We start from the raw sequence: 26,638 nt of genomic DNA on the forward strand, positions 1-26,638 counted from the left end.
TCCTCCTACCTTCCACCTCCGGGATATCTGCCCACCACCTTCTCTCTGCCCCCCTCACCTTTCCCAGGCCCCCGCGGCTCTTAGCTCCCGCTTCTGGGAGGCGGCTGGCCCACACATCTGGGCAGAAGGGAGCCACAATTCACTGAGCCCCACCCTCTGAGCCCTTTCCAAATGGGTTCTTATTTCATCCTCACAGCAACCCTGGGAGGCAGGGCTTCTTATATCCCCTCCACAAGCAGGGAAACTCATCACCCCTAGGGCTCAGAGAGGCCGCTCCCCAGTCTGAGGTCACACAGCCTGGAAATGCTCTACCTGGTGCTGAAGTACAGTCCTTCCCTCTAGAGGGCGCTGTCTCCTGGGGCCACTGCTGCTGGGCTCTACCTGACACCCAAAGGGGAAACCTAGGACTGGACATGGGCCAGGGGCAAAGGCTGGACGAGTGTTCCCGGCTCTGGCTTCTGTGCTCTGCTTGCTACACAATGATGCTGACATGTATTAAGCAATTACTATGTGCCACAACCTAATAAGGTAGGGCCTATTACTATCCCCATTTTACCGATAAGGAAACTTGCCCGTGTCTCACCTAGCAAGAGCTGGCACCAGGACTCGAACCCAGCTGGTGTGGTTGCAGAGCGGCTCGGTCAGCTGCCCCGCACGGTGGCCCCAGCCCCGATTTACTTAATCATCTTGGGCCCAACCCAGTTTTCTTACAAAAAGGCTTAGTCCCCTCCATATCACACATTAAGCGCCTGCTGTGTCCCAGCACACAGCAGGCGCTTAATGTGCGCAGGTCCAAGGATGCTGGCCGTGAGGTTCTGCGGGCCAGGCCAGAAGGTGCCGAGTCTCATCCTTTCATTCTACAGAGAGGTGGGCCAGGGCCCACCGAGGGAAGAAACGCATTCAGTCACCCGGCAAGTCCTGCCCAAGCTGGACCTGGACCCGGACCAGACTCTTCCCTGCGCCTCTGTCCTCCAGCCCCCAGAACAGTCTAGCACATGCTGGCATCACCAATGCAGCTGCCAGGAGATCAGGTTGTTAATAAATTATTGATTTATGTTAGAAATAAAAAGATAAATGCTTCTATATCACAAACCCCAGCAGAGCCTCCTGGGGTGAGTGGAGGGGTGAAGGGTCAGGGTGAGAAGAGACACACAGTGCTGCCTTCCCTCCCCCTCCAACCGAATGAAGAAGGACATTGGGGAGCAAAATCAGGGCCATCTATCAGCAGGTCTGTCCCCCAACCACCCGTCCCCTCCCTACCCCTCCCCCCTGCTACCACGCCAGGCCCACCACCAGCATCTCTCACCTGGACTCTGAAAAGGCTCCTTCCTGTCCCCTGCTTCATCCGTCCGTGTCCCCACAGCAGTCAGAGTGGCGCTTTCTAAACACAGATCCTGCAGCCTCCTCAAAACCCTCCACCACTCCCATCTCACTCGAGGTAGACGCTAAGCCCTGGCCATGGTCCCCTCCCCCTGAGGTCCTCCCCCAGCCCCTCCTCCACCTCCTGCTCCAGCCCACTGGCCTCCTGTCACACTCCTGCCCCAGGGCCTTTGCCCTGACTGTTTGGGACACCCTCCCCCAGCGCCTTCTCCCTCGCTTCACTCAGACCTCTGCTCAGATGCCGGGCCTGAGCGCTCTCCTCCAGCCGGCCCCTCATCCTCCTTTCTCCCGTTTGCTTCTTGGCACCATCACCACCTAACCAGCTCACTGGGTAGTACTTTCAGTCTTGCCCACTAGAAGGAAAGCTCCATAAGGCAGGACAGTCCACATTGCCCGCTGTTCTTGTCCACAGTCACATGGAGAAGAGGCTTGGCTATCAGGGCACCAGGGCTGCAGACGCCCAAAGGCCAGGGACCCCTCCTCCCCCTGCACCACCCATCTGAGTGCCAGAGATCTTAGTGTCCATCCATCCACACTCAGCCACTATGCGGCCCCCCCAAGCTACTTCCCTGCCTAACTGTCAGAATCCTCCCGCGTCCATCTAGGAGAAGCAAAATCCCAGGAGGCGAGTGCGTGAGCTCCCGAAGGCAAGGTCCATGATGCCTGACTCACTTCAGATCCCCCGCCCCCACCCGGGGGCCTGGCCCTGTGCCAAGCCCCTGCAGACTTCAATACCAGTCTGCTCAATTAAAGGGGGATGACGGGTGTCACAGCACTCTGCCAACTGTCACCCAAAAGAACAAACAGAAGCGTATCTTCCTTCTGCTTATCCCAAGAACCGTTTAGTCATCCCGTCATTTATTCTTCCAACCAACACGTACTCACCCAACACCTACTATGGGCCAGACACTATGCTAGGCCCGGGGAATCTAGCGATGGAGCAATTCAATCACGGTCCCTGCTCTTGTGGAGTTTATAGTTTGGGAGGAGAGACAGAGAGACACTCAAGGAAACACTACTTATTTTCAAATGATGACTCTGACAAGTGCTGCAAAAGATTGGCCTGCGGAGCTCTGAGGAGCTCAGGGAAAGCGTCCCTGGAAAAGTGGAGAATGGGTGAGCGTTAACTGGGTGATGAGGGAGGAGGGACCAGCCTGTGCAAAGTCCCTGTGGTGGGAGGAAGCCTAGGAAGTAAGAGGGACTGAAGGGCCAGGGTGGCTGGAGCTGCAGGACCCAGTCAGTATGTGATGGAGACGAGCCACAGAACGGGCTGCAGCCAGACCAAGCAGGGCCTTGGGGCCAGGGGAAGGGTGGGTCTTTATTCCAAAAGCAATAAGGAATCATGGAAATGTTTTAGAAAAACATGATTGCACTTAAAATCCAACCCCAGGCCAAGTTCTCCTAATATAGGTGTGCCTGTCTCTGTGTCCCAAGTGTGGCCAGGGTTGGGGAGTGTCAGCCTCGAATCCCCCAATTTGGAGGTTTCAAGGCAAAAGGTCCTCTCCTCCCAGCATCTCATGCCCAGGTGAGCTCACCCACCACTCGAAGAATTCGGCATCCTCAAAGGCCTCGAGGTGCCCGCTGGCTGAGGTCTACTCGCTGGCCAAGGTCTGCTCAACAGCACAGTTGTCAGAGAATTCACATCCACCCTGAAATTCAGGAAACTCAGTGTGGCTCCCCCTGTGATCCTAACGGGGAGGCATTACCCCGAGTGAGCAGATTATCAGGATGTGTAATTTCTGGAATAAACACAGCTGTGTTTGTTTCTCCGCACAGTGCTCCAGACAGAGCCGCAGCCCGGCCCGCCGCGTGCAGCTGGAGCCTCGCACCTTGGCACAGACGCCGTCAGGGCCCTGAGAAAGCTCCTCCCCATGGTCACCGGGCACTGGATCCAGGCAGCGCTGTCTGGAGGCCACAGAGGTGCAGGTGTTACAATCCCAGGAGGGAAGCGAGCGTCAAGAAACCTCCAGGCCTTTTCCCTTCGGAATGCGGTTGGTCATAATCGACAGGACAACCTAGAGCTGCGGGAAGTCCATGCGCAAGGACCCTGAGAAGGTCAGAGGCCAGCTCCGGAGCTTTCCAGATGGGAAAACGAGGGTCCAGGGAAGGGGAATGAGGAGAATAGGGCAACTAGCAGTCCCAGAGCAGGGTCTAATCCCCACTCCATTGCCCAGGAACCCTAAAACCACGGGCAAGTCATATGCAACCTTTCTAAGCCTCAGTTTCCCCATCTGGAAAGTGGGGACAATCATATCTATTCCTCAGGGCAGTTTTGAGGATTAAGCAGGATGTGAAGGGCTTTGTGCAGCGCCTGGCACCTTGTAAGAAGCCCTTAAATGATGGCTGCTCTTCATTCATTCATTGATGGATTACTGAGCACTACTATGTCCCAGGCACCATGCTGGAAACTTGTAAACAACAGACAAATGCCTGCCTTTTGAAGCATCCATTCTTACAGTGAGGAAAACACTGACTAGATGTCTTATTTTTATCAGTATTATTCCCATTTTACAGAGGCGTGAACAAGTTCAGAATGGTTAAGTCATTTTAAAGATGCCCATTATTTAGCCCTGGCTGGTGTAGCTTAGTGACAGAGCCTCAGTCTGTGCACCAAAGGATCACAGGTTTGATTCCCGGTCAAGGGCAAGTCCCTGATGCAGGCTTGTTCCCACCCTGGTAGGGGCGCATTCAGAAGGTAACCAATCGATGTCTCTCTTTCACACAGATGTTTCTCTCCCCACCCCTTCCCTTCCACTCCCTCTAAAGAAAAAAAAAATTAAAAAAAAAATATATATATATATAATCTCAATAGAAAAAAATATCCTCCAGTGAGGATTAACAAAAAAAAGTAAATTATAAAATAAAGCCCATTACTTATTTTTATCCCACCTCATTCTCAAAAGGACTAAAGGCAGATGTTAAATACTTCATCCAAGTCTCTACAGCTTGAAAAGATAGCCGTTGACTTTATTTTTAAAAAATATATTTTTATTGCCGAAACGGGTTTGGCTCAGTGGATAGAGCGTCGGCCTGCGGACTGAAAGGTCCCAGGTTCGATTCCGGTCAAGGGCATGTACCTTGGTTGCGGGCACATTCCCAGTGGGAGATGTGCAGGAGGCAGCTGATCGATGTTTCTAACTCTCTATCTCTCTCCCTTCCTCTCTGTAAAAAATCAATAAAATATATTAAATATATATATATATTTTTTTTTTATTGACTTCAGAGAGGAAGGGAGAAAGAAACATCAATGATTAGACTCATTGATCAGCTGCCTCTTGCATGCCCCCTATTGGTGGTTGAGTTTGAAACCTGGGCATGTGCCCTAACCTGGAATTGAACCCTGACCTCCTGGTTCATGGATGGATGCTCAACCACTGAGCCACACTGGCCCTCGGGAAGAGCTGGGAAGAGTTTTAGTGGTTATGCACCTTGCCCCAGGCTTCAGGCCTGCAACTGGCTTTGTGTGACCTCAGGCAGGTGCTGTCCTTTCCTGGGCCTCTGTTTCTCTACATGTCCAGCTCCAGCATTTTCTATCCAGGGGAGACTCCTGGGGCACCGCTTGTGTTGTTCAGGCTCTTTGGAGGAGCTGAACCCCAGCAGAGGTTCACAACCCCACAACCTTTCCCCGACACCAAGGGGTGAAGTGGGCGGGGTGGGGCAGGATACTGAGGAGTTTTCTGGGAGCTGGAGGGGTTCAGCCAGGGTAGAAGGGGGTCCAGACAGCTGTCCTCCCCTGACATGCTCACTCTGCCATGGTTTCCACCACCCTGACCCCCCCCCCCCCCCGCCCATGACCAGAGTAGCCAGCTGGGCAGAGCCAGCTGGCTTAATCAAGGCCAACCCCCTACAGCCTCTCTCAACCTCTAGCCTGCGTCCCCCTGTTCTTGCTCCATCCCCCAATGCCCCTTTCCAGCCTCCACCTCTTGGCTCAGGCTGTTCCCTCTGCTAAGAATGCCCTTCATCCCATCCACTGTGTGTCCTACCTGGCCAATATGCCTTCCCCACCAGCCTTTTGCACCCAACAGATTCCATCTTACACACAAGTATGTAGTCACCACATCACCAAACATCTCTGAACCTGCTTTTTTAAAATCTGCAAAACAAGTGTTAATAACTATTATGCAGGATTGTCGAGGGGAATAAATGAGAACATGCTAGAAAAGCAGCTAGCATGGTGCCTCACACTTAATAGGAACTCAATGGTGGGAGGCTGCCATGGTGATGTTGATGACGGAAGAAGAAGACAAGAAAGAGAAAAGGAGAAGGGGAAGAGCGGATGGGAAAGGGAGAAGAGGAAAGAGAACTTGTCTGTCCCTCTACTGCAGCGGTTCTCAACCTGTGGGTCGCGACCCCTTTGGCGGTCGAACGACCCTTTCACAGGGGTCGCCTGAGACCATCCTGCATATCAGATATTTACATGACGATTCATAACAGTAGCAACATTACAGTTACGAAGTAGCCACGAAAATAATTTTATGGTTGGGTCACAACATGAGGAACTGTATTTAAAGGGCCAGAAGGTTGAGAACCACTGCTCTACCGGCATATACCATTTTCACATCAGAATGTCTATCCTGTTCAATTCCGCTCTCTGTCCCCAGCATCCCGGAGGCTTTCATAAATTATTACTGAATAGATGGACAGGTGAATGGATGGACGGGTGGGTGGATGGATGGAAGGAGAGTGGGATCATGGGAAGGAAGGGAGGGTGTATGGACAAATGAATGGAAACAGGTAAGTCTGGGTGGGGCTGAGTGTGCTATCCCAGCAGCCGAGGAGCAGAGCGTCCCACTGGCAGCTGCGACTTCTGGGACCAGATGCCAGATCTGTTCCCCTTGGCTCCAAGCTCCCACGTTTGGCCAGCATCAGCCTGCTCTCAAGGTTGAGTGAGTGGAAGCTCAGGGCAGCTGATGCCCAGGGGAGTGTCAGCTCTTCCCCCACCTGTCACCAGCCTCCAGGAGCACCAGCCCCTGACAGCAGGAACATATCTCCAGGAGTGTGAGCCAAGTCGATGGAAAATCGGATTTACTTTACAGAAATCCATTCTGCGGGCCAACTCCTCCAGAACGCCCCGTGCGGAAACTCTGGCAAAGCCAGTCAGTGGCTCAGAAAGGTCCTCCCCTCCTAGGGAGTATGCTGTTTGCTAACTCTTTCTAAGTCCAGAGGATAAGGAGATGGCCACAGTGCAGACAGCAAAAGGAATCTGAGGGAGAGAAATGCATTCTGATGTTTGTTGTTTGTTCACTCTTCCATCCATTTATCCACCCAAGTGTCTAACGCATGCACCCATCCTGCCATTATTCATCCATCCATCCACCCAGCCATCCAACCCATGCACTCTCCACGAAACCATTCTATGTATGAATGTGTGTATGTACGTATGCATGTATGCATGTATGTATATACCTACCTACCTATCCACTCATCACTCCAACTATCAATCACTCAAATTATCCAGGTAATCAGCTGCTAACCACCTATGCAACCATCACTATCCAATCGATGTGGCAGAGGATCATGCAGTGTGATTGGAGGGAATCAGACATGTTGACACAGTGCACAGTGTGGCCTAACCTGGGCAATAAAAAAGGAATGAATACAAGGTGCCACCAAGAACACGGAGGCAGAAGGTGCAACATGAGGGCAGGCCTCAAACAGGAGGAGATGCTCAAGTTTTGTCTTAATTCGCAGCAGCAAGAATCGGCCACAGAGAGAAGGTGAGAAGGGTACCCAGGCAAGGGCAGCAGGAAGTAGCATGGTGGATTCTAGGAATCCTCACAACCACTTGGTTAACACAGGACCCTGGGCCAGTCCCCAGTTTTTCCAAGTCCACCAGCCTCTATAATTCCCCCTCGATTTACAGAGGGAAAGGGCTACATCCAACTGCAGCTGGGAGGGAGGCTGCCATCTGCTGTGCTGGGTTGTGCGCTGGTGGCTACCATAGGGGCAAACCTGGAGGGCACAGAAACGGATCCCCGATGTTCTGTAGGACCGCTTCGCTGTCAAGCAGACACAGGTGTTCATCCCAAGCTCACATTTTGCTGCAAGTGACTTAACCTCTGAGTCGCTCTTCCCTTTTCTGAAAATGAAGACGCCACTCACAGTGAGGACTGAATGAGGTAATGGGGGGTGGGGGAGGGGGAGTGCTTGGTGGGTTTTTCTTCCTAATTGCTGCCAATACCTGTTATTTTTCCTAATTGCCGCCAATATTCAAGTCCTACTGTGTGCCAGGCAGAGTGATGTAAAATAGTGTTTAAAGTGGACCTCAGACATACATGAATCTCAGTAAACAATTCTTTGTCCAAGTCCGTAACTTATGTGCAAATGGTTCCAAAAAATACATGCAAGTACATACACACACACAGCATACAAAGAGAGAGCAAATGTGGCGACAAAGTTGCATCCAGGTGGAAGATACATGGGAGTTTATCTTACTATGCTTGCAACTTTCTGTGTGTTCAAAAAGGTTTTTTTTTTTAAAGAATGAAAAGAAAGGACAGCAGCTCTTTGTGGATCTATTTTGAAGTCAGGCTGCCTGAGTATGGGTTCCGGCTCCATCATTATTGGCCGAGTGACGGCGGGCACATTATTTCACTTCTCGAAGCCTTAATTTTTTAATTTAAAGAAAGCGAGTAATAATAACCCCCAAACGCAGTGCCTGGTCTCTAGCAAGCCCACAATAAATGCTGGTGGCGGCTACTGTTATTACTACTATTAGATTCTCATTGAAAAAGCTGAGAAATAGGGTAGGAGAGGGTCGGTAAACACCTGCTTTTCACACATGACCTCTTTTCATTCCCCAAACAACAACTTAGGTGACATCCTCCTCCTTTTCCAGATGAGAAACCCAGGCTGAGGAGGGTGAAGAGATTTACCCAAGGTGGCATAGCCAATGGAGAGGTCAGATCTGAAGAGTCTGCCTACCTCCCAAGTCCAGGACCTTCCCCCAGTGTCTCCTGTCTTTGCTATATCCCTGGACCCAGGCCCAGGGGACATCGGAACCTCTCAACCCCAGAAGGGGCCAATCAGAAGGGGTCCTGAGCTTCGCTGGCATGGCGGGGCTTCCGGGCCGGCTCCAGACGGGACACCCAGCACTGGGGCCCCCTTGGCAGCTCAGGAGCCCTTTCAACGGTTCTCCCGAGAGCCGAGCCGCAGGAGCTGCCATCCGAGGCCGCGGGGAGTGACAGCTGACACTGATGGGGACAGGCAAGAGGACGCACAGGCCGGGGCCCTGACTCGCGAGCAGACTCCCTGGGCTACAGCCTTTCGTGGGTTCCAGAGAGGCCCCACGGGCTCTGGCCGAGGCTGTTCCCAGGCTCTGCCTCCCCGTGAGAGGCGGAGAAGCCCCATTCAGGCGGGACGCATCCCACTGTGCGCTAAGCCGCTTTCTCCCCACTTACACGTTTCAGATGTTTTTTGTCCTTCCGGCTTCCCATGGACTCAGGCCAAGTGACAAGTTGGTGCTGCGGACATATGTCGTCGCCATAATGGGAATGTTGACCCCACACTCTCTCCCTGCTGGGGCCGGGCAGCTTGCACCCCGCCCCAGTGCTTGGCGTGCCCTGTTCTCAGCCACACAGGGCTCTCTGCAGCTCCCCAGACACATGGCACACTCACAGGCCCCCTATTTGGGGCTCTGCAGATGCTGTCTGTTGCCCGGCTTCTTCGCCTCGCTATTCCTTAACTTCAATCTTAGAGGTCGCCTCCTCCAGGAAGCCTTTCCTAACCCCATTTTACAGGGGAGGAAACTGAGGCTCAAAGAGGTAAGTTAACCCCTAGAGTGCCGGGGAGCACGATCGCGCTCCTCCTGTCTTTCGCCAAAAGTGCCGGGCGCGCTATCGCGCTCCTCCTGCAGTTGTTTTTTTTTCCTACTAGTATTTTATAATACAATCGGCAAACAATATATGTCAAAGATGAAAACACATGTAGTAAAGGTTTCCTTAAGTTTTTGAATATGTAACTTCATTTACTTGCGATTCATAATTTTTTTCCTAAACTGCTGTAAAATCAGCAAAAATGCCTTGGCAATTTTAGCATAGTTCCTAGGATATTGGTTGGCACTCAAAGGGTTAAAAGGGCCAAGGTCAGGCTGTGCGTAAACATCAGAGCCAGAGGTCCAACCTGGCCTGGTTCTACTCTAGGGCCCTGTGCTTTCCGACTCTGCCCTCGAAGGAGAAACGGAAGGAAGACAGGCTCGCTGCCTGCAAACGTGGCAGATGCCTGAGAGGGGCTTATGTTCCTGGACTGTTCTGGAAGGTGGGACATGGAACCCATGGAGGGAAGTCACAGAAAAAGAGACTCCCCAGTTGAAGGCGGGGAGGCGTTTCTCACACCTTCACTGCCTCCCAGCCCTGTGACCTTGGGTAAGTCACTTCAGCTCTCTGAGCAGCAACTTCTCCATCAGTAAAATGAAGACGACACCTTGCCTACCTCTCTCCCCTGCACACCGACACTCGAGCTTGTGCGCTGCCAGCCAGTGAGCCCAATCCAGCTGGCAAACACGGTTTGGTGTGGCCAGACAATTTTAGAATAAGTTGAATAAATTTTAAAAAATCGTTTTTCCATAAATATCAGGACATTGCAGATCAGAAGAACCGGCAAGACTGAGCCCAGATCCCAGCCTGGTAACTTGGTCAGGAGTGGGTGGCACCTGCCTCTTCAGACAGGACATGTGTCCCCTCTCCCCCAGGGGCATTGCCGCCCCAACACCCAGCTCACAGTCCAGGCCAGCTTGGGAGTCGGGGAGCGCCAGTCAGGACTCTGGTGACTCCCTTAGCTGTACTGGGCTGGCAAAGAGGAGCCCCATTTCTGGCGCAGTGGTTTAACACATCCAGTGGGACTCTGCATCGCCCCTACCTAGTCTTCACCATGTCTTGGAAGGTGATGCTCAGAGCTCAGTGTCCCCCGCCCGCCCCCTCCACCATTTGCACAAATTTCCACGTGCTCTGAACCAACCTGTGGTCCAAAGTTAGATATGATAGCAATTGGCCAATGCCATTAGACTCTTTAAATTTCCCCCGATGTTTTCCTGCTCCTACAGTGGCTCCTGGCCAAGATGGGCGGGACAAACCCCAGTCACACCATCACAGGCTCTTTTTAAAAATATATATATTTTTATTCATTTCAGAGAGGAAGGGAGAGGGAGAGAGAGAGAGAGAAACATCTATGATGAGAGAGAATCATCGATTGGCTGCCTCCTGCACGCCCCCTACTGGGGATCGAGCCCGCAACCCGGGCATGTGCCCTTGACTGGAATAGAACCCTTCAGTCCGCAGGCTAACGCGCTATCCACTGAGCCAAACCGGCCAGGGCCATTACAGACTCTTTTGTAGTGGGGTGAAGAACACAGCTGCTCCTTCTGAGGTCGCTAAAATCATGACACCCGCCCCCCCACCCCCATGTACTGATGAGAAAACTGAGGTCCAGAGGGATGATGTGACCGGCTCCCTCCTCCAAATTCAATCCTACCAGCCCAGGGCCTCCTCCTCTGGCCTCAAGCCCCATGCCAGGTCTTGAATATCTATAGTCCGGGCTGCCGTTTTTAATTAATGTGTAGGTTCCTTTATTGCACAAACATCTAGTTAGTGCCTATCATGAACCAGGCCTTGTGCCAGGCAAAGGATAAGGTGAAACGGAGGGTACCTGCTCTCCCCGGGAGGAGGCAGATAACACTGGAGGCCGATGCTGGGGTCGGGTGGGAGGGAACAGAAGGCGGGGAATGAGGTTTCTGGCTTCCTGTTACCCCCACCCCATGAGAATGCCTCCAAATAATGGCCACCAACAATGCCTCCCATCGCTAAGCACAAAGCCACGCCTCCCACCTAGGTGGGCGGGGTCCAAATCTCAGTTTGGACCACAGGCTGGCCCAGAGCACATGGAGATGTGTGCAAATGGTGAAGCAGGTGAGTCGGGGTGATGAGCTCTAGGTGTCACCCTGAGATTCTGGGCAATATATAGTCGAATTTTATGTGTTAAACCGCTGAGCACGGAATGAGACTTTCTCTAATGACTGAGGAGAAGGTCGAGCCCGGGACATTTCCCTCTGCCTGCACCTGAGGAGGATGCCTGGGGTGAATCTGAGAAGACGGCTTTGTGACAGGCTCTGATGGCAGGGGGCTGTTTTCACATTACAGCCTAGGCCTCAAGAAGTCTTGCCGTTTCCGCTTTATCCTCTTAGGAGCCAGCCGCCATGGAAGACAGCTGAGTCTACACTACCGACAGGAAAGGGCTCTTACGGAGTGAGAGGGGGCGATCAACCTTTCATTCGTTCCTACCAGGGCCTCAAAGTTGTATGTGAGGCCACGCTGGACCTTGCAGCACCACCTCGCTGAGGGCAGACTCATGAGTGGCCCCAGCGGACACCTTGCAGCAGCAGAATCATGAAGCCAGCCAGTCCACTGAGTCATTGCTGCTTGAAGCCAATACGATTTGGGCTGGCTTGTTACGCAGCAATGGGTAACCGCTACACTTTCCAGGGACAGAACCCTGTACTTTTTATAGCTCTCCCCTCCCCGCTGGGCTCTGAATCCTGGAGCTGGAAGAGGCGTCCAAAACCACCAAGTCCCACCCCCTCATTGCAGAGCAGAGGCAGCTGAGGTCCAGGGAGGAGAAGCAATTTACTCCAGATCACACACGGAGACAGGGATGGATCTAGAAGGCAACCCTGCAGGGGCCAGACCAGTAACATAAATGTGTGGCTCAAGTTGGTGGCGAATTACCCCCAGCGCTCACACGTTCTGCCTGAAGAGCCAGCCACTATTCAGCTCCAGCCAACGATGGCCATGTGGGAATGTGGGCCCAGGGAAGCCAGATTGTCTGACTTTTCAGAGACGCCAGAAACAGAATTCCTCTGTCAAAGCTCTTGGTTTTTAAATGTTGGCGAAGGATTCAAATTGGATTGATGATCTCTGGGCAGTTGAGACTGGCTTGCCTTCAAGCCGGGTCTGGCCACTGACTTTGGGCAAATCATGGTATCCCTCAGGCCTCAGTTTCCTCATCTCTGAAATGGGCCTCCTGGCTCGGGCCCACTTACGGAGTGGCTGTGAAAACCCAATGAGCTAATGGACTTGGAAGTGCAGGCTACGGATGGCCCTGCGACTGTTCCTCGGTTCTCTGTGGAGGCGCCCCTTACAACGAAATGAGTTAACACCCGATTTGTCTAAGTTAGAACAACATTATTCTGACCATTATGACAGAGATTGCCTTTTTATGGCAGGTTTGTGAGTTCCAGAACCCTCCCGCTTGCATTATCTCAGGATGTCGATGGAGTCAGAGGCTGGACGGCTGCCTTGGAGACCCTCGCCGGAGCCAAGCCCTTCCTCTGAGCCGGCAAGCACATTCCAGAAGCCGCTTAAATGGCAATAAAGAGAATGAGCTTTGGAGTCACTTGAGCCTGGGTTCCCATCCCTGCCTCCCCCTCCCTGGTTATGTGTCCCTGGACCACTCACTCTCCCAGCTTTGGTTTCCGAATCTGTGAAATGGACACAATAAAGCCATCTGGTGGAGATGATGGAGTGATTAACTGCATGAGACGGTGTCCACAATGCCCTTAGTGGAGTGTCTGGCGCAAGAATTGATGGCCATTATCATTATCATGGAGTGGAAGTTGGCACTGGCAGGTACATGGCCAAGAAGGAAGGCACAGCCATAGAGGATCCGAGGATCAGGGAGGGTGAACGGGGGTGAGGATGGGACCTTTGAGGAAAACCCGGATGAAACCCAGAAGCAGGCTAGAGGGGCCTCGCAACCACCCCCAAGGCAGATAGACTCAGAACTTCACTCTGTATCTTTGGTTTTCCTGCAGCTGAGTGAAGAGGCGGTGGGGAGAGCTGGAGACAGAATCCCCCTAGTGGAACGGCACCCGCGTTCCCCTCCTCTGAATCCCGTTTCCTGTCGGTACCCAGCAGCAGACGCAGCAATAGTTGATATTTACCGCGTGCTCATCACACTGGAGACACGCCCTCAGCTCAGTCTTTAGCGGGTTAACACGTTCATTCCTCACAACCGCCTCAAGAGCAAGGAACATGACTGAGCCTTAGGAACCAAGGCTCAGAGAGGTTAAGAAACTGGCCAGAGGACACACAGTAAAAAACAGTATGACTCCAAACACCCTTTTTTATACCCGCCCCTCCCCCCAGGCTATTCTCCCTATTGAAAAAGTGAAAGCAGTCAGCACTGTGGGATTTCAGAGTCAAGGAATGTGAGTGCTGACCTTTCATAGCAATGACAGCTAATGAATGCGGGGCACCGCCATGCTCAGGCTGTTCTGTTGGTCACTGTATCCAGCATCTCCTTTACTCCTCTGACAGGCAGTATCCCCAGTTTACAGATGAGGAAACTGAGGCTCAGAGAGCACTTGACTTGTTCAAGGCCACTGAGCAGGCCAGGTCTCCTCCCTGAGGATACCTCCATGCTTAAGGGGCCGCAGCAGGGCAACCGATGGCTCCAGGAAGCCCACTGAGCAAGGCCGAGGGTGAGGAGAGCGAGGCAAGCCCCTCGGGTGACACGGGGGCGCCAGGGAGCCAGGGGTCCCCCTTTTCCACCCTTCAGAAGGCAGCTGCTAGGAAAGGCCCTAAAACGTTTTCAAGGAGCCTTATCAGCCTGAGCTGATCCCAATCAGGAAGCTCCCAGGTGCTGTCACCAGCAACGGCCGCCCCACCCCTGTGCAAACATTCTTCCCGCCCTGCCCTCCCCCGGCCAAGCCTTTTTGTGTACACCAGCCGGCAGGCAGCCCGGGCCAGTGGGCGCTAACGGACTGAGTTCACTTCATTTCAGTCTTTTCCAGCTTCCTGCTGAGGTTCCTCTTTCTCTTTCCCAGGAGTCCAGTATTTTATCTTGGGCCACCAGGGGGGCAAATTGGCCTGCCCAATGGAAAAACCTGGGGAGTGTGTTAAAAATACAGGCCCCCAACCTCCTAACCGCCCCCCCCCCCCCAACCCTGGCCTCATTACTGATCTACCCAATCTCCAGCTAAGTCAGGCAACCAGGCCAGGCACTAGATGGGACAGGATCTTGGTCAGAGGTGCAGGCCAGGCTCACCACTGCCAGGAGGCCATCCTGATTTCACCCCTCCACTGTCCGAGGGAGCACAGCTCCCCTGCCTGGCCCAGCCCAGGCCTCTCTGTCACCAGCCCGCTCCATCCACCCCGCTTCCTGTAGGGGCCTCTCTGTGAGCATGGACCTGACTTGTGGTTCAAACTAGTAGGTGAGCTCTGGGCAGGCAGAAGTGTCCAGCACAGCGGCTTCTACCCTGGCTCTGAGGCTGAGGCAAAACCCTGCAGGGGGCCAAATGTGCCAGGAAGGACAGCCTCACAGGACGGGATGGGTTGGGGGAGACACTGAGGGCTGATGTGTTGTCTGGACAATCCAAACGCCAAAAAGAGGCCAAATTAGGACATAGCCATCACGGGTGCTCCGGGGGAGGGGACGCCAAGGGGCCAAGAACAGCATGGAATGTTCAGCCTCGTGTGCCTGACACTGTAAGTGGTATCCACAGGACTCCCCGAGGAAACGGAAGTCCAGGACTCTGAGATCCTTGTCCGGGGCACACAGCGCTCAGTGCTGGGATTCGAACCCAGGTCTGATTGCCCCTGAAGGCTGTGTCTTTTCTACCCAACACTGTCCGTGATGTCAGCTGGGCCTGTTCCCCACCAAAGCCAACATCCTTTCTCCTATCCAGCGCCTGACCTGGAAGAGGTACCCAGTGACTCTTTTATAAAATATATGGTTGGATGGAGGAATGAGTGAATGAGTCAACTTGCCTTTAAATTCTACAGCATTTGGGTTTTAAATCTAAGCCCTGATTTCCTGGTTAAGATGAATATGTGAAAGCAAGCCTCCTTTAAAAAGTGAGAAGCAGGAGAAACAAACATAAAAGGAAAACCAATTCCAAATTAATCCCACTGAAGGTTGCTGGGCCTTGGATAGAGGTGGGCCCAGCAGAGGGCTGGGATGGGGGGTTAGGAGGAGTCGGGGGGAGGACAGGCAGTCTCCCTCAACCTCCATAAGGAAGGGACTTGGTCCAGTACCTCGCTGCTGCCGGCCCGCCTGAATCCTTAGCTCTGGCTGAACTGGTCTATCCATTATCCCCAAACACTTCCCTGCAAGCCATCCCCTTGGCTTCTCCCTCCAGGAAGATTTCCTTCATCTCCCCGGCCAGATGGACCCTCCATCTGTGTGTGGGTCATTCTCCGGATACTGCCGGACGCAATATAATATACCCACTCATCATTCATTCACTCAACATGCCTCCCCTCACTAGTCATTCAGTTACTGGGTGCTCACGTGGCTGGGCACAGTTCTAGGTACTGGGAACGCCATAGCAAACATGGCAGGTAAGAACCGCTTCCCTCCTGGCGTGTACAGTCTAGTGGTCAAGGCAGACACAAAACAAGGATACTCACAAATCCCTGATACGTTTCAGGTGGTGATGGGTGTGATGAAGCAAACCGAAGTAGGTAGGATAGAAAGTGGCAGAACTGGGTCTGTTTCAGGAAGTAATCAGGGAAGGCCTCTGGGGAGGTGGCATCTGAGCTGAGCTCTTTTTTACCACAACTATGGACACAAAAATGAGGCAGATGACCTCAGAGAGCTCACAGTCTAGCAGAGAACAGACAAGCTGGCCTTTTCCTGATAGTGCAGGAGCGGGTCCGGCTCATCTGAACATCCCACACACTGGAAGTCAGTGGTTTTTTTCAAACACATACCTGGCCAGGTCCCTCAATGACTCAAGAACCTTCAATGGCTCCCCACTACCCTCGGCATCAAGTCCAAACTTCCTTCTCCTTCCATCCTAGCCCTTCAGGACCTGTCCTGCCCCCCCCCCCCCACCCCTTTCTCCACCTTGTCTCCCACTGCTGCCCTCAACCCTGACTTCCTCAGCTACACTCAGGTAAGTATCCCATCACCATGCCTCTGCGTCTTCACACACAGTTTCTTTTTCTAGGCAAAATTCTCCTCCTCCCCTAAGTCCCAAAGTCAACCTCCTTAACTTGGAAAACACCGTTCGTTAGTGTGACAGGTGGCTGAGAAAGTTTCATTGCAGGGAGAATGGGCAGTGAGAAAATGAGGCCAGCGATAAAGCCATAAAAGGCGGAATAACCCTCTTGCATCCCAAACCGCCTCTGCTGCCCCAGGTGGTTCACAACTTCCTCCTGGCAGCACCCTGGCACACAGTTACACATTAGATCTTGCCAACTGCTTTCCCTATCAGCGCTTCCCCTACCTCCCCACCTGCTCCAGGGTCCAGCACCGTACCAGCCAGAGAGGAAGCTCCAGAAATACTTGGAGATCAAAAGCACAGAGGAGACCCAATTTTTCTGAACTTCAACCTTCGGATTCCATCTAGTGGCTGGTCTGTCACTGGCCTCTTCTCTTGCTGGCTGTGTCCCCTGGGCACTCCCATCCCTCTCAAAGCCCCCACTTTAGATGCTCTGGACTTGTGTTTCCCATGGGAGGGTCTCATGGTTTCGGGGAGATACTAAGTTCAACATCCTAACCCAGGAGTCCCCGCCCCAACACATCACCCCCTCTCTCCTCTCACATTCCAAAGGCTGCAGATTTCCTAGGACCTTAGGCTCAGGACAGCCTTGTCACTACAGGGCACAGGAGGGGGAGGGGAAGAAGTGGTGGCCGCATGTCTCTGGGTACTGGCCCAGAGAGGCCCAGGGGCCGCCCTCCCACCACCCCAAGCTTCAGTCCTGTCTGTTTCCACAGTCGGTGCTGCTCCCAGGAGGACCCTGGGGTCTTTGGGGGTGTGCCACAAGCAGCGCTGTCCCTTCGCATCTTGCACCCCCACCGGCCTCACACAGGTCTTCGAGGTGGACTTTCCCCACTCAGTATCTGCTCTGAATCCCAAACACCCGCGTGAGACAGGCAGGATGGGCGTCATGATCACCCTCATTTGACAGAAGAGGAAACTGAGGCTCAGCGAGGGGAAGTGGGGTGCATATGATGGAATCCCAAGAGACTAGGGAGACCATCTTACACCCAGGAGGCCTCTATAGGGAAGGGAGATGGCCCAGGATCCTATGGGAAATTAGAAGCAGGGCCCCCGACCTCCACCTCATACCATCTCCCAATCCATTTGGTCAGCTCCTTGTTAACCCCTAATGGACCAGACTCCTTAGTGACCAGGGGGCACTGAAATGAGGTGTGGGGTACCCACAGCAGCCCTCCTCCCACCCTGCCCCCAAGTGGCAGCCAGAGCAGCCATCCCCTCCTGGTATGTTAGCAGCCGACCAGCCCTGGGTCCAGGGCCCAGGGTCCAGCCTGGCCGCAGCCTTCTCCCTGCCAAACCATGGCTGGACAGACATGGCCCTTTATCTACCCCACGGTAATTAAAAACACGTCCAATGAAAAAGGGGCCAATTTTCTTCCCCTCCAGCACCGCTGACTGCAACCTACATAGCAATATTTATGCCAAGCTCCCCATAATACTGTAAACATCCCAATGTACAGTGGGCCAACGCATGAGTCATTTCCCCAAAGCCAGAGTTAATAAGTGGTACCTCAGCCATATTCCAGGGAGCTCCCGCCAGCAGCCGGGACCAGGGCTGCCCTCCACACCCGGGACCCCGTGGCACCCTTGGAGCCCCAGCGGCCCAACTCCGGCAAACTGCGGGCAGGCTCCGAAACCTCCAGGAGCCAGGGGACAGCGGCTTCGGTGCCAGCAACGGTGGCCGCCATCCAGGGTCGCCCCTTCACCCCTTGAACTATGGTCACGAAAGCGCTCGTGGCTGAGAGAGAAACTCAAGTTCTATCATGATCCCCATTGGAGCCATTCCTCCAGGCCTATCGGACCTGTTCTGGGTTTTGGCTTTTTTTGTTTGGAATTTTTTGTTTGTTTGTTTTTGGTTTTGAGTTGCAAGAGGGGAAGGGCGCTTCGCAACAGCCCACAGTGGACGGAGGTAAGTGTGCCTGCGCTTCACCCCTCAGCCCACGGTGGCGGAGTCCCGGAAAGGGTTTAGCAACAAGAAGATGCAGCAAAGTGAAGAGAGCCCAGGCTGCAGACCTCCGCCCTGGGTTCCATTTTTATCACCCGCGGACTCTGAGCCTTGGTTTCCCCACCTAGTCAAAGGGAGCCAGAATCGCGCTCACCTGGCTGCCCGGGAAACTGATTTTGGGGAAAGTAAGGCAACTGTGGGTGGGAAAGCCCTCCGTACATCGAAAGTACCTTGTCAACGCGCAGCCGTGTGCAGCACGGAGAGCTGCACAGAGTGAAAAGTACTTCATAAACTGTAAAGCGCCGTGAGAACTGTAAAGTGCTGCACACGCGAGAACCATTATTCACATTCATGCCTTGCCCTGCAAGCTCGGCCATTGCTGGTGGGCACACCCAGACCCCACTAACTTCCCCTCCGGGGGAGGCTGGCTCCGGGGACCTGGCAGCCCGCCTGTCCCTCGGGGGGTCAGCGGCACCAGGGGGAGATGGCCCGCGCCCCCGGCCAAGGCCAACACATGGTAAGAGCATCTGGTCCGGCCCTGACGGCAGCTGGAAAGTTCCCGGGCTCCGGTGGCCACGCTGAGCTTGGCCGCCAGCGGGGCGGTGGCCCGCAGGGGTGCCCGGAGACCCCGCGCAGGGAGAGATGCCCACGGACCCATCCCCCCGTAGTCCTCTCTGGGAGGGGACCCCATTGTACGCCGCGGGCGATGGGCAGGCACGGACGCGAGGGGCTGGCGCGCTCACTTCCACTCCGCCCGTCCCCGCTCTTCGGGGCGCCGACCCCATCCCGGGGCGCGGACCCGGAGCCCCCACCCGGCCAGCCGCGGCGCCCCCCTCCTTCTGCTCCCTGCCAAACTTTCCAGCCCCGACTGGGCGTCGGGCCCCCGCGCCGGCGCCCCTCCAGCCCGTGCCGAGCCAGGCCAGGCCGGCGCGAAGGGGGTGCCCGGGCCGGGGCGGCGGACGCGCGTGGGCAGCCCCCGGCCCTGGGCGGCGCTCGCCCGGCTGGCTACAAAGCCTCGGCAAGATGGTCCCTCGCCTCCTCCTGGCACAGTCAATCAGCGCCCGCCGCTCCCCGGGCGCCCGCGGGGCCCGCGCCTCCCCGCGCGGCCGGACACACCTCCCCGCGGCCACCTGCGCCCGGCGCCGGCCGCGGGGCAAACTTTGCGGGCCGCGGGGCGAGGGTGGGCGCCGGCGGCCGCCCGTGCCCGGCCGCTCCCCACCCCCATCGCCCGCCCGCCCGCCCGCCCGCTCACCTTCCACGGCGGCGAGCAGCGGCAGCAGCAGCAGCGCGGCCCCCAGCCTCCGCAGGGCCATGGCTGCGCTTCCCGGGGCCTCGGGCCGCGGCTCCGCGGGGCCCGGGCGGCCCGGGCGAGAGCGCGCGCCCCGGGCTCGGGGGGCCGGGGGGAGCGGCGAGGCGCGGCGCACACACAGCCGCCGCCACCGCGCAGCCAGCAGAATGAGCCATCCAGCCCGGGCAGAACGGGGACCCGGGCTCCGCCAGCGCTGGGCACCGCCCACTTGAGCCGCGGGCGCGGGGGGAGCCCGGCCGGGCCGCCGCCCCCCGCGCGCGTCCTGGGCCCCAGCTGGCCGCGCGCGCCCCCCGGACCCCGGTGACCCGCGCCCGCCGGGTCCCCCGCCGGCAGCGCGGGCTCTGGGACGCGGAGACCTTTGGCGCTCGGGCGCCGGCGACACTGGGCTCCCCCCGCGCCGCAGTGGTCTCTCCCGGCGCGGTGGCTCCTCCAGATAAAGCAGCGATTTCAGCCCAAATGTTTCTGAATTTTTATTGAATGCTGCAAAGCCGAGGAGCGTCTGGCGCGGCTGACAGGGGCAGGGAGAGGGGACCCGGGGGGAGAGCGGAAGAAGGGGCTGCCCAAAGCGGGCGCTGACCCTACCTGTCAGGGCCGGGAGTGCCACCCTTCACCTCCGCCCTGCCACCAGGTCCCTGCGGCTCAGAAAGGGACCGAACTGCAATGAATGAGAAAAAAGGAGAGAGAAAGGGGGGGGGGGGGGGAGCGGGTGGAGATGGGAACAAAACAGGCGGCTTTCCCAGGCGCTGGGACCGGGCTGGGGCCTCCGCCTGGGAGAGTCGGCCTTGGCGCTAACGCGGGGCCCGAGGGTCACTCTTGCAGCGGGGGCCGGGCCCTGGCAGGCAGACCCCAGGCCCACCCTCCCGCCTCGCTCGGAGCCAGAGCAGGAGCCCCTCCCTGCAGACCCTTCAATGTGTAGATTGGATTTCTCCTCTGTTCATCTTTCCGTTGCAATTTGGGGGCAAATGAGGCTGATGGGGGGGGCCTCTGGGGGCGCCCCCTCCCCGCCACATACGGAACGGACCTGTCTGTGCAGCCATGGTTTTGTGCATGGCTGTCCCTTCAGGGAGGACACAGCCCCTTGTTCCATCCCTGTGGGCCCGGCCCTGCTCTGACAGCCTTCATCACCATCATCATTAACAGGCTTTGCTGAGGCCGGATGGTGGGCGGCCGCGAGGGCCTTCGGGGACCATCTAGGCAGGGCCCCTGGCCTTTGGGAGCCTCACTCCTGACAAACAAGCCTTAGCCAGGAGCTCCCCACTCTGTGGAGTGGGTGTACGAGCCCAGTGGAGGTGCAGACACTTTAAATGCAGTCTGTGCCCGGCCCTTTGTCCCACAAACTATGGAAATCTCTCTGCCATCCCCTCCCTTCAGGGCCTACCCTACAGTCCATACCAAGAAAAGGGGTATGGGACTCTGAGGCTCCATCTAAGGTTTGGAAAATTGGGTCATCTTTTGAAGCTTCAAGAATCCAACTGAAATGGGTGCCTCCTGGAAGGCCACCAGGAGGAAGTGAACCTCAAAAACTGGGACGGACTGTCTGGGAAGGAGACTGCTCAGAAGTGAACAGAGAGAGGGGAAAAGGGGTGTGAGGGGGATTCCCCCCCTTAAGCCTACAGATTCCTCCTTGACCAGTGTGAAGGTCCACTGGGGCCCTAGCCGGTTTGGTTTAGTGGATAGAGCGTCAGCCTGCAGACCAAAGGGTCCCGGGTTCGATTCCAGTCAAGGGCACGTACCTTGGTTGCAGGCCTGGGCAACTAATCAAACATCCATGTTTCCCTCTCTCTTTCCCTCTCTCTTCCACTCTCCCTAAAAATCAATGGGGAAAAAAAAAATCAATGGGAAAAAAATATCCTTGAGTGAGGATTAACAACAACAAAAAGATCCGCCGAAACCGGTTTGGCTCAGTGGATAGAGCGTCGGCCTGGGGACTCAAGGGTCCCGGGTTCGATTCCGGTCAAGGGCACGTACCTGGGTTGCGGGCACATCCCCAGTGGGAGATGTGCAGGAGGCAGCTAATCGATGTTTCTCTCTCATCGATATTTCTAACTCTCTATCTCTCTCCCTTCCTCTCTGTAAAAAATCAATAAAATATATTAAAAAAAAAAAAAAAAGATCCACTGGGGTGGACTGCCTTGATTTTCAGTTCCTGCTTCTCAGACTTTCCAGGGGACCCAGGTTTGAGACCCTGAGCTTGACCCACTCTCCTGGGCAGAGTGACTCTAAGCTATTGCACTCACCAGTGCCAACATCCAGGTGCCCAACCTCTTCCCAGTTCAAGAAATATTTTCTTGAGCACTTATTATGTGCTAGTGGATTCAGCTCTTCTGCTGTTTTTATCCTCCAGGTCCTTGTTAACCACCCACCCACAGTGGTACCACCCTCCACTGACTCAAAACAGGAACAGCTGTGGCATTCATTAAGGATCTGATATGTGGCACTTGGCTAAGCTTTGTTTATACATTGCCCCCCTTTCTATTATAAAGTTTTTTCCACTATAAAGTTGTGTATTTTTTGCCTAGCTGGTATGTTCAGTGGTTGAGCATCGACCTATGAACCAGGACGTCACGGTTCATTTCCCGGTCAGGGCACATGCCCGGTTTGCGGGCTCGATCCCTATTGTGGGGAGTGTAGGAGGCAGCTGATCAATGATTCTCTCTCATCGTTGATGTTTCTATCTATCGTTCCCTCTCCCTTCCTCTCTGAACTCAATAAACATATTACAAAATAAAAGAAGTTGTGTATTTTTTTTACATTGTCCCCCTTAGTCTTTCAACTCTATGAGGTAGAAGTGCTGACCTTTTCAGATGATGAAACTGAGGACCAGAGAAGTCAGACACCAGGCCTGTCTGCCCCCAGTGCTGATGCCCTTGTGCCTTCTGTGAATGAATAGAACTCGGGGAATCATTTCATGCACTTCCCACATTCCCATTTCACAGGTAAGAAAACTGAAGCCTGAAGACAGAAGTCACTCACTCAGCATCATATAATTAAATAGGCATCTGTCCAGGGCGTTTAATGGACTGAAAAGGAAAATGGTGGTAACAGTAAAATAAAGCCCTCTCCTCGCCCATCTTTTTCTCCCTAAACGTGACTTTATTCCCTTTGAGATCCTATAGGGTGGCTGGGTTTTGCAGTCTGGCCAGACCCCTCCTCACTGGTCTCTGTGGCAACTGCCTGTGCACTCCACCCAGTTGCCCTCTCCGCTCTAACTGCTTGGATTGGGCCCTACCCTACCCCCTACCAGGAGCTTTAATTGACATTGGCCTCACCCCCCTCTCCGACTATTTGCACTTATTATCTGTTTCCTGAAGAATGGTCCATTGCTGGTGTCCCAGCTTATTTCAATTTGCATGTTATCTCTACCACCCCCACAGACTGCGAGCTACCTGAAGGCAGTGTCCAATTCAGAACTATACACGGCCAGGGTGGGAGCCGCCGCCCCCCCTGCCCCCGTGCCTCTGACCCAATCAGAGGCGGCTTAAGCTTCATTTGTCTAATGACAACAGCTACTCACATTTGCAATCACGCTTTAACAGTTTACAAAGCAGTGTTCACACCCATCAACCACGCTGATGCTAATTCAGCCAGCCTCCCCTGCCAGCTAGCCTGGCAGGAGTGGGAGCTCCATTTCTCAGAAGGGGAAATTGGGGCCCAGAGAGGGAAAAAAGTACTTGCCTAAGGACATACAGCAGATTTTGGTGGGGATGGGAGGTGGGAGGTAGAATTAGGCTTCAGTGACCTGATTTGTCGGTGTTTCTTTCAATCAGATTTAATTGAATAAACATGAATTGGGCACTCCCTACATGCCCGTTGCCAGATACTGGGGAATGCTGGGACACAGCCATGAACGTGCCTGACAAGGCCCTGCTCTTCTGGAACCTACTTTCTGCTTCGGGAAGACCTGTATATGTATAAGATAATTAAGATAATGGGTGCTAGCAAGACAATAAAACAGGGTGATGGGGTGATGGGACCACCAGTGAGAGACTGAGGGGAGAGGCTTCTCTAGCCATGGGGGACCCTCAAAGGCTTCTTTGAAGGGGGAGCGTGAAGGTGAGGAGTCCACCCTGCGAAAGTGTGGGAAAAGAGCTCCAGGTGGAAAGAACCGCAAGTGCAAAGGCCCTGAGGTGGGACTAGCTGGGTGCCTTCTAGGACTAGCAGCTGAAGTATGGCAAGCAGCTGGAGCGTGGAGGAGATTAGGTCATGGAGGAAGAACAGTGGGAAGCCATTGAGGATTACAGGTAGAGGAGGAACGGATCTGAGCCAGGGGGAAGCAGCATGAGCTTGGTTTAGCAGGGCCTGGGAGTAGCCTGGGTACCAACCCATGCCAGGCTCCTCCTTGACAATGGGACTGGCCTGGCTTCCATAGCCCTAGACTGAGATTCCAGGGTATGTCCCAGCCCTCCCTAACTGGCTGTGTGGCCTGGGGCAGGGCACTCACCCTCTCTGGGCCCCACTTCCACAAATGCAAAATGAGGGCATTGGCCACGATGGTTTATCCAAGGCCCCTTTCAACCCTGACTTTCGCAGTGTTGTGAGTTCGCTGGGGACAGTAGGACCTGTGTCCTCCCTCCGCCATCCCAGGAGATGCTAACGAGCTCTGCATCCCTCTGCTTTCCTTGAGGACTTCTTCCTGAAGGGGACGGTGGAGGGGGTTTCTGAAAGGGAAATGTGTTATGCAGAGCCTGGAGAGAACATGGAGATCACCTCTCAGGGTACCTGGGTCTCTGACTCCCATCCCAGTGCCCTTTCCCTGCCCGGATGCAGACTGATGGGGGCACATGGCCAGTGATGGGTCAGATCACGCCTGGAGCCAGGCTGGGAGGAGTAGACACTTGGCTCAAGTTCTAGTCCTGCCACTAGTTTGCTGTGTGTCCTCACGTAGGCCCCTTCCCCTCTCTGAGCCGGAGCTGGCAGAGTCACAGATCTCAGGAAACTCAAGGACCAGCACCAAATACAAGCCCCATATATAATTTTTTTATTTTCTCATAATACAAGCCTCATATGCAATGCCATACAAAAAAGGTAAAAGGAAACAGGTAAAGTTAACTTTATTATATTTACTTAACTCGATATAGCCAAAATATTATCGTTTCAACACATAATTAATAAGCTATTTTACAGTCTTTTTTTCACACTAAGTCTTTGAAATCTGGTGTGTATTTTATATTTCCGCATCTCTAACTTCCCACTAGCCACATCTCAAGTGCTCAATTGCCACGTGTGGCTAGTAGCTAGTGGTTACCATATTGAATAGCATAGACTTAGACACTGGCAGCAATAATTACCCCATGGAGTAAAAACTGCTCTTTAATAGAGGCTGTCCACACCCTCCAGGGGCACAAAGGAGAAGGAGGGGAGGTTTCCTGGAGGAGTTAGGGGGGGGAAAAAATTCTTAATAGCAAATACCCTTCCTCCCTCTCTTAAGAAAAGCATTTTCTACCTCATGATAAAAGCAGCACACACTCATTGTTAAAAAGAAGATACAGAACAGTTAAGAAGGAAAACAAAAGCCACCCATAATTTCCCCGTCCCGAGAACCCCTGTTAATGCTTTGATCCACTTCCTTCCAGGCATTTTTCTAGGCACGCGTGCTTTGCACATAGCTATACTCTTGCTGTATGCACAGTGCTGTGTCCTCTTCCTGCCGCCCCCCCCCCCCCCCCCCCCCACACACACACCTAGCAAGGTGGAGTGAGCATTTCCCTGGGTTGTTAAAAACTCTCAGGCAACAGTACTGTTATGGGCAACTCTCCCGTGTCTTCCTGCTTCACCTGAAGGTACTTGGGAACACAGCTCTGCTCTGGATCCTCCTCTTAGCACAGAGGCTGCAGGGATTGTGGAACGGAGCAACCAAGAGGGGAGGGTTCCCGGAGAGCCACCCTCTGCCTCAGTCCTGGCTGCCAGCCCCGGGTCTTTGTGACTTGGAGCTGGAGGAGGCAGGGCTGGGCTGCAGCTCTGAGCAGCCAGTCTCCCGACTGCCACCTGGCGGCTCTGCGAGTGAACGGGCCCTCCAAGAGCACCCGCGGAGTGGAGGTTGCCCAAGGCAGGAGGTGCTGGGGTCCTGGGTTTCCGTTTTGGGCCCCTGGTCTCCACCCCATTGCAGGACTAGCGTTCCGGGGTGAAGGTCACTGAGTTTTTATTCTGGAAAAGGGCTTCTTTGCCTGCATTCAAATCCAGCTCCTCCTCCCGTGAGCCCGGTGGCCTTGGGGCAGCCACTCCAGATTTCTGTGCCTCGGTTTCCACATCTGTAACATGGGCTAATCATAGTGTCTATCGCCTAGAGTTGTGAGGCTGAAATAAGATGACACATGGAATGCTTAGCACTGAGCCTGGCCCACGGTTAGTGCTTGCTGTTTCTAATTATTTGACGTTGGAGGGAAACTAAATGCAAAGTGTAGGGGTTGGATCTTATTTAGTCTCATCCTCTTTCTCTAGCTCTCCGCTCTTAACTCTGCAGCCTCGGGCGGGTTTTCCCTGACCCTCTACGTCTCCAATTGAGCCACTTTCCTGCTCAAAAGTCTTCAGTGGATCCTCCTTGCTCCCTGCAATACACACAAACTGCCTGGGTTGGCAGCTAAGGCCCCTCAGCAACGGGGCCCAGCCTGTCGTCCCAGCCTTGTCTCCCACTCTTCACCTCCAGGTCTCCCCTGCTCCGGCCAAACTCTCGTCCTCAGAGCTCCAGCAGCACCCTCCGTCCCCACCTCCAAGCCCTTCTCGCACTCAGCCTCCCTCTGGCCACATTCTCCCGATCCTCTCTTCCAGAGTGTGACTCATCCTTGTCACATGGCTCCTCCTCTCCGAATCCTGCCGGCGGCCAACTGCCCCTCTCTGAACTCCCCAGCAGGCCGATGCCACACACCTCAGTTTCCTTCACCTGTATTCCTGCAAAGCAGCCTCGCAGAGTGGAGGAGTCTGGGCTTTGCAGCCAAGGGAGGTATGTGTTTAAGTCCTGTGTGATCTCGAGCCTCCGTTTCTTCATTTGTAAACGGGCCTGATGCTTACA

At 54.5% G+C, this 26,638-nt stretch overlaps 1 protein-coding gene across 5 annotated transcripts in view; it reads right to left on the minus strand.

Moving 5' to 3' along the window:
• EPHB2 (EPH receptor B2) overlaps positions 1 to 19,783 on the minus strand; it is a 180,390-nt gene extending 160,607 nt beyond the window's left edge. For 2 of the 5 annotated variants that reach the window (XM_059690876.1, XM_059690874.1), the window contains exon 1: positions 19,576 to 19,782. In XM_059690876.1, coding sequence (XP_059546859.1) covers positions 19,576 to 19,636 — 61 coding nt within the window. In that variant the 5' untranslated portion in view covers positions 19,637 to 19,782. Of the gene's footprint in view, positions 1 to 19,575 lie in introns of all 5 variants that reach the window. The other 3 variants (XM_059690878.1, XM_059690877.1, XM_059690879.1) reach the window with 2 other exon arrangements.
• Between the last annotated feature and the right edge of the window lie 6,855 nt (positions 19,784 to 26,638).

Source organism: Myotis daubentonii, chromosome 3 (genome assembly GCF_963259705.1).
Source record: "Myotis daubentonii chromosome 3, mMyoDau2.1, whole genome shotgun sequence".
NCBI classification, from domain to species: Eukaryota; Metazoa; Chordata; class Mammalia; order Chiroptera; family Vespertilionidae; genus Myotis; species Myotis daubentonii.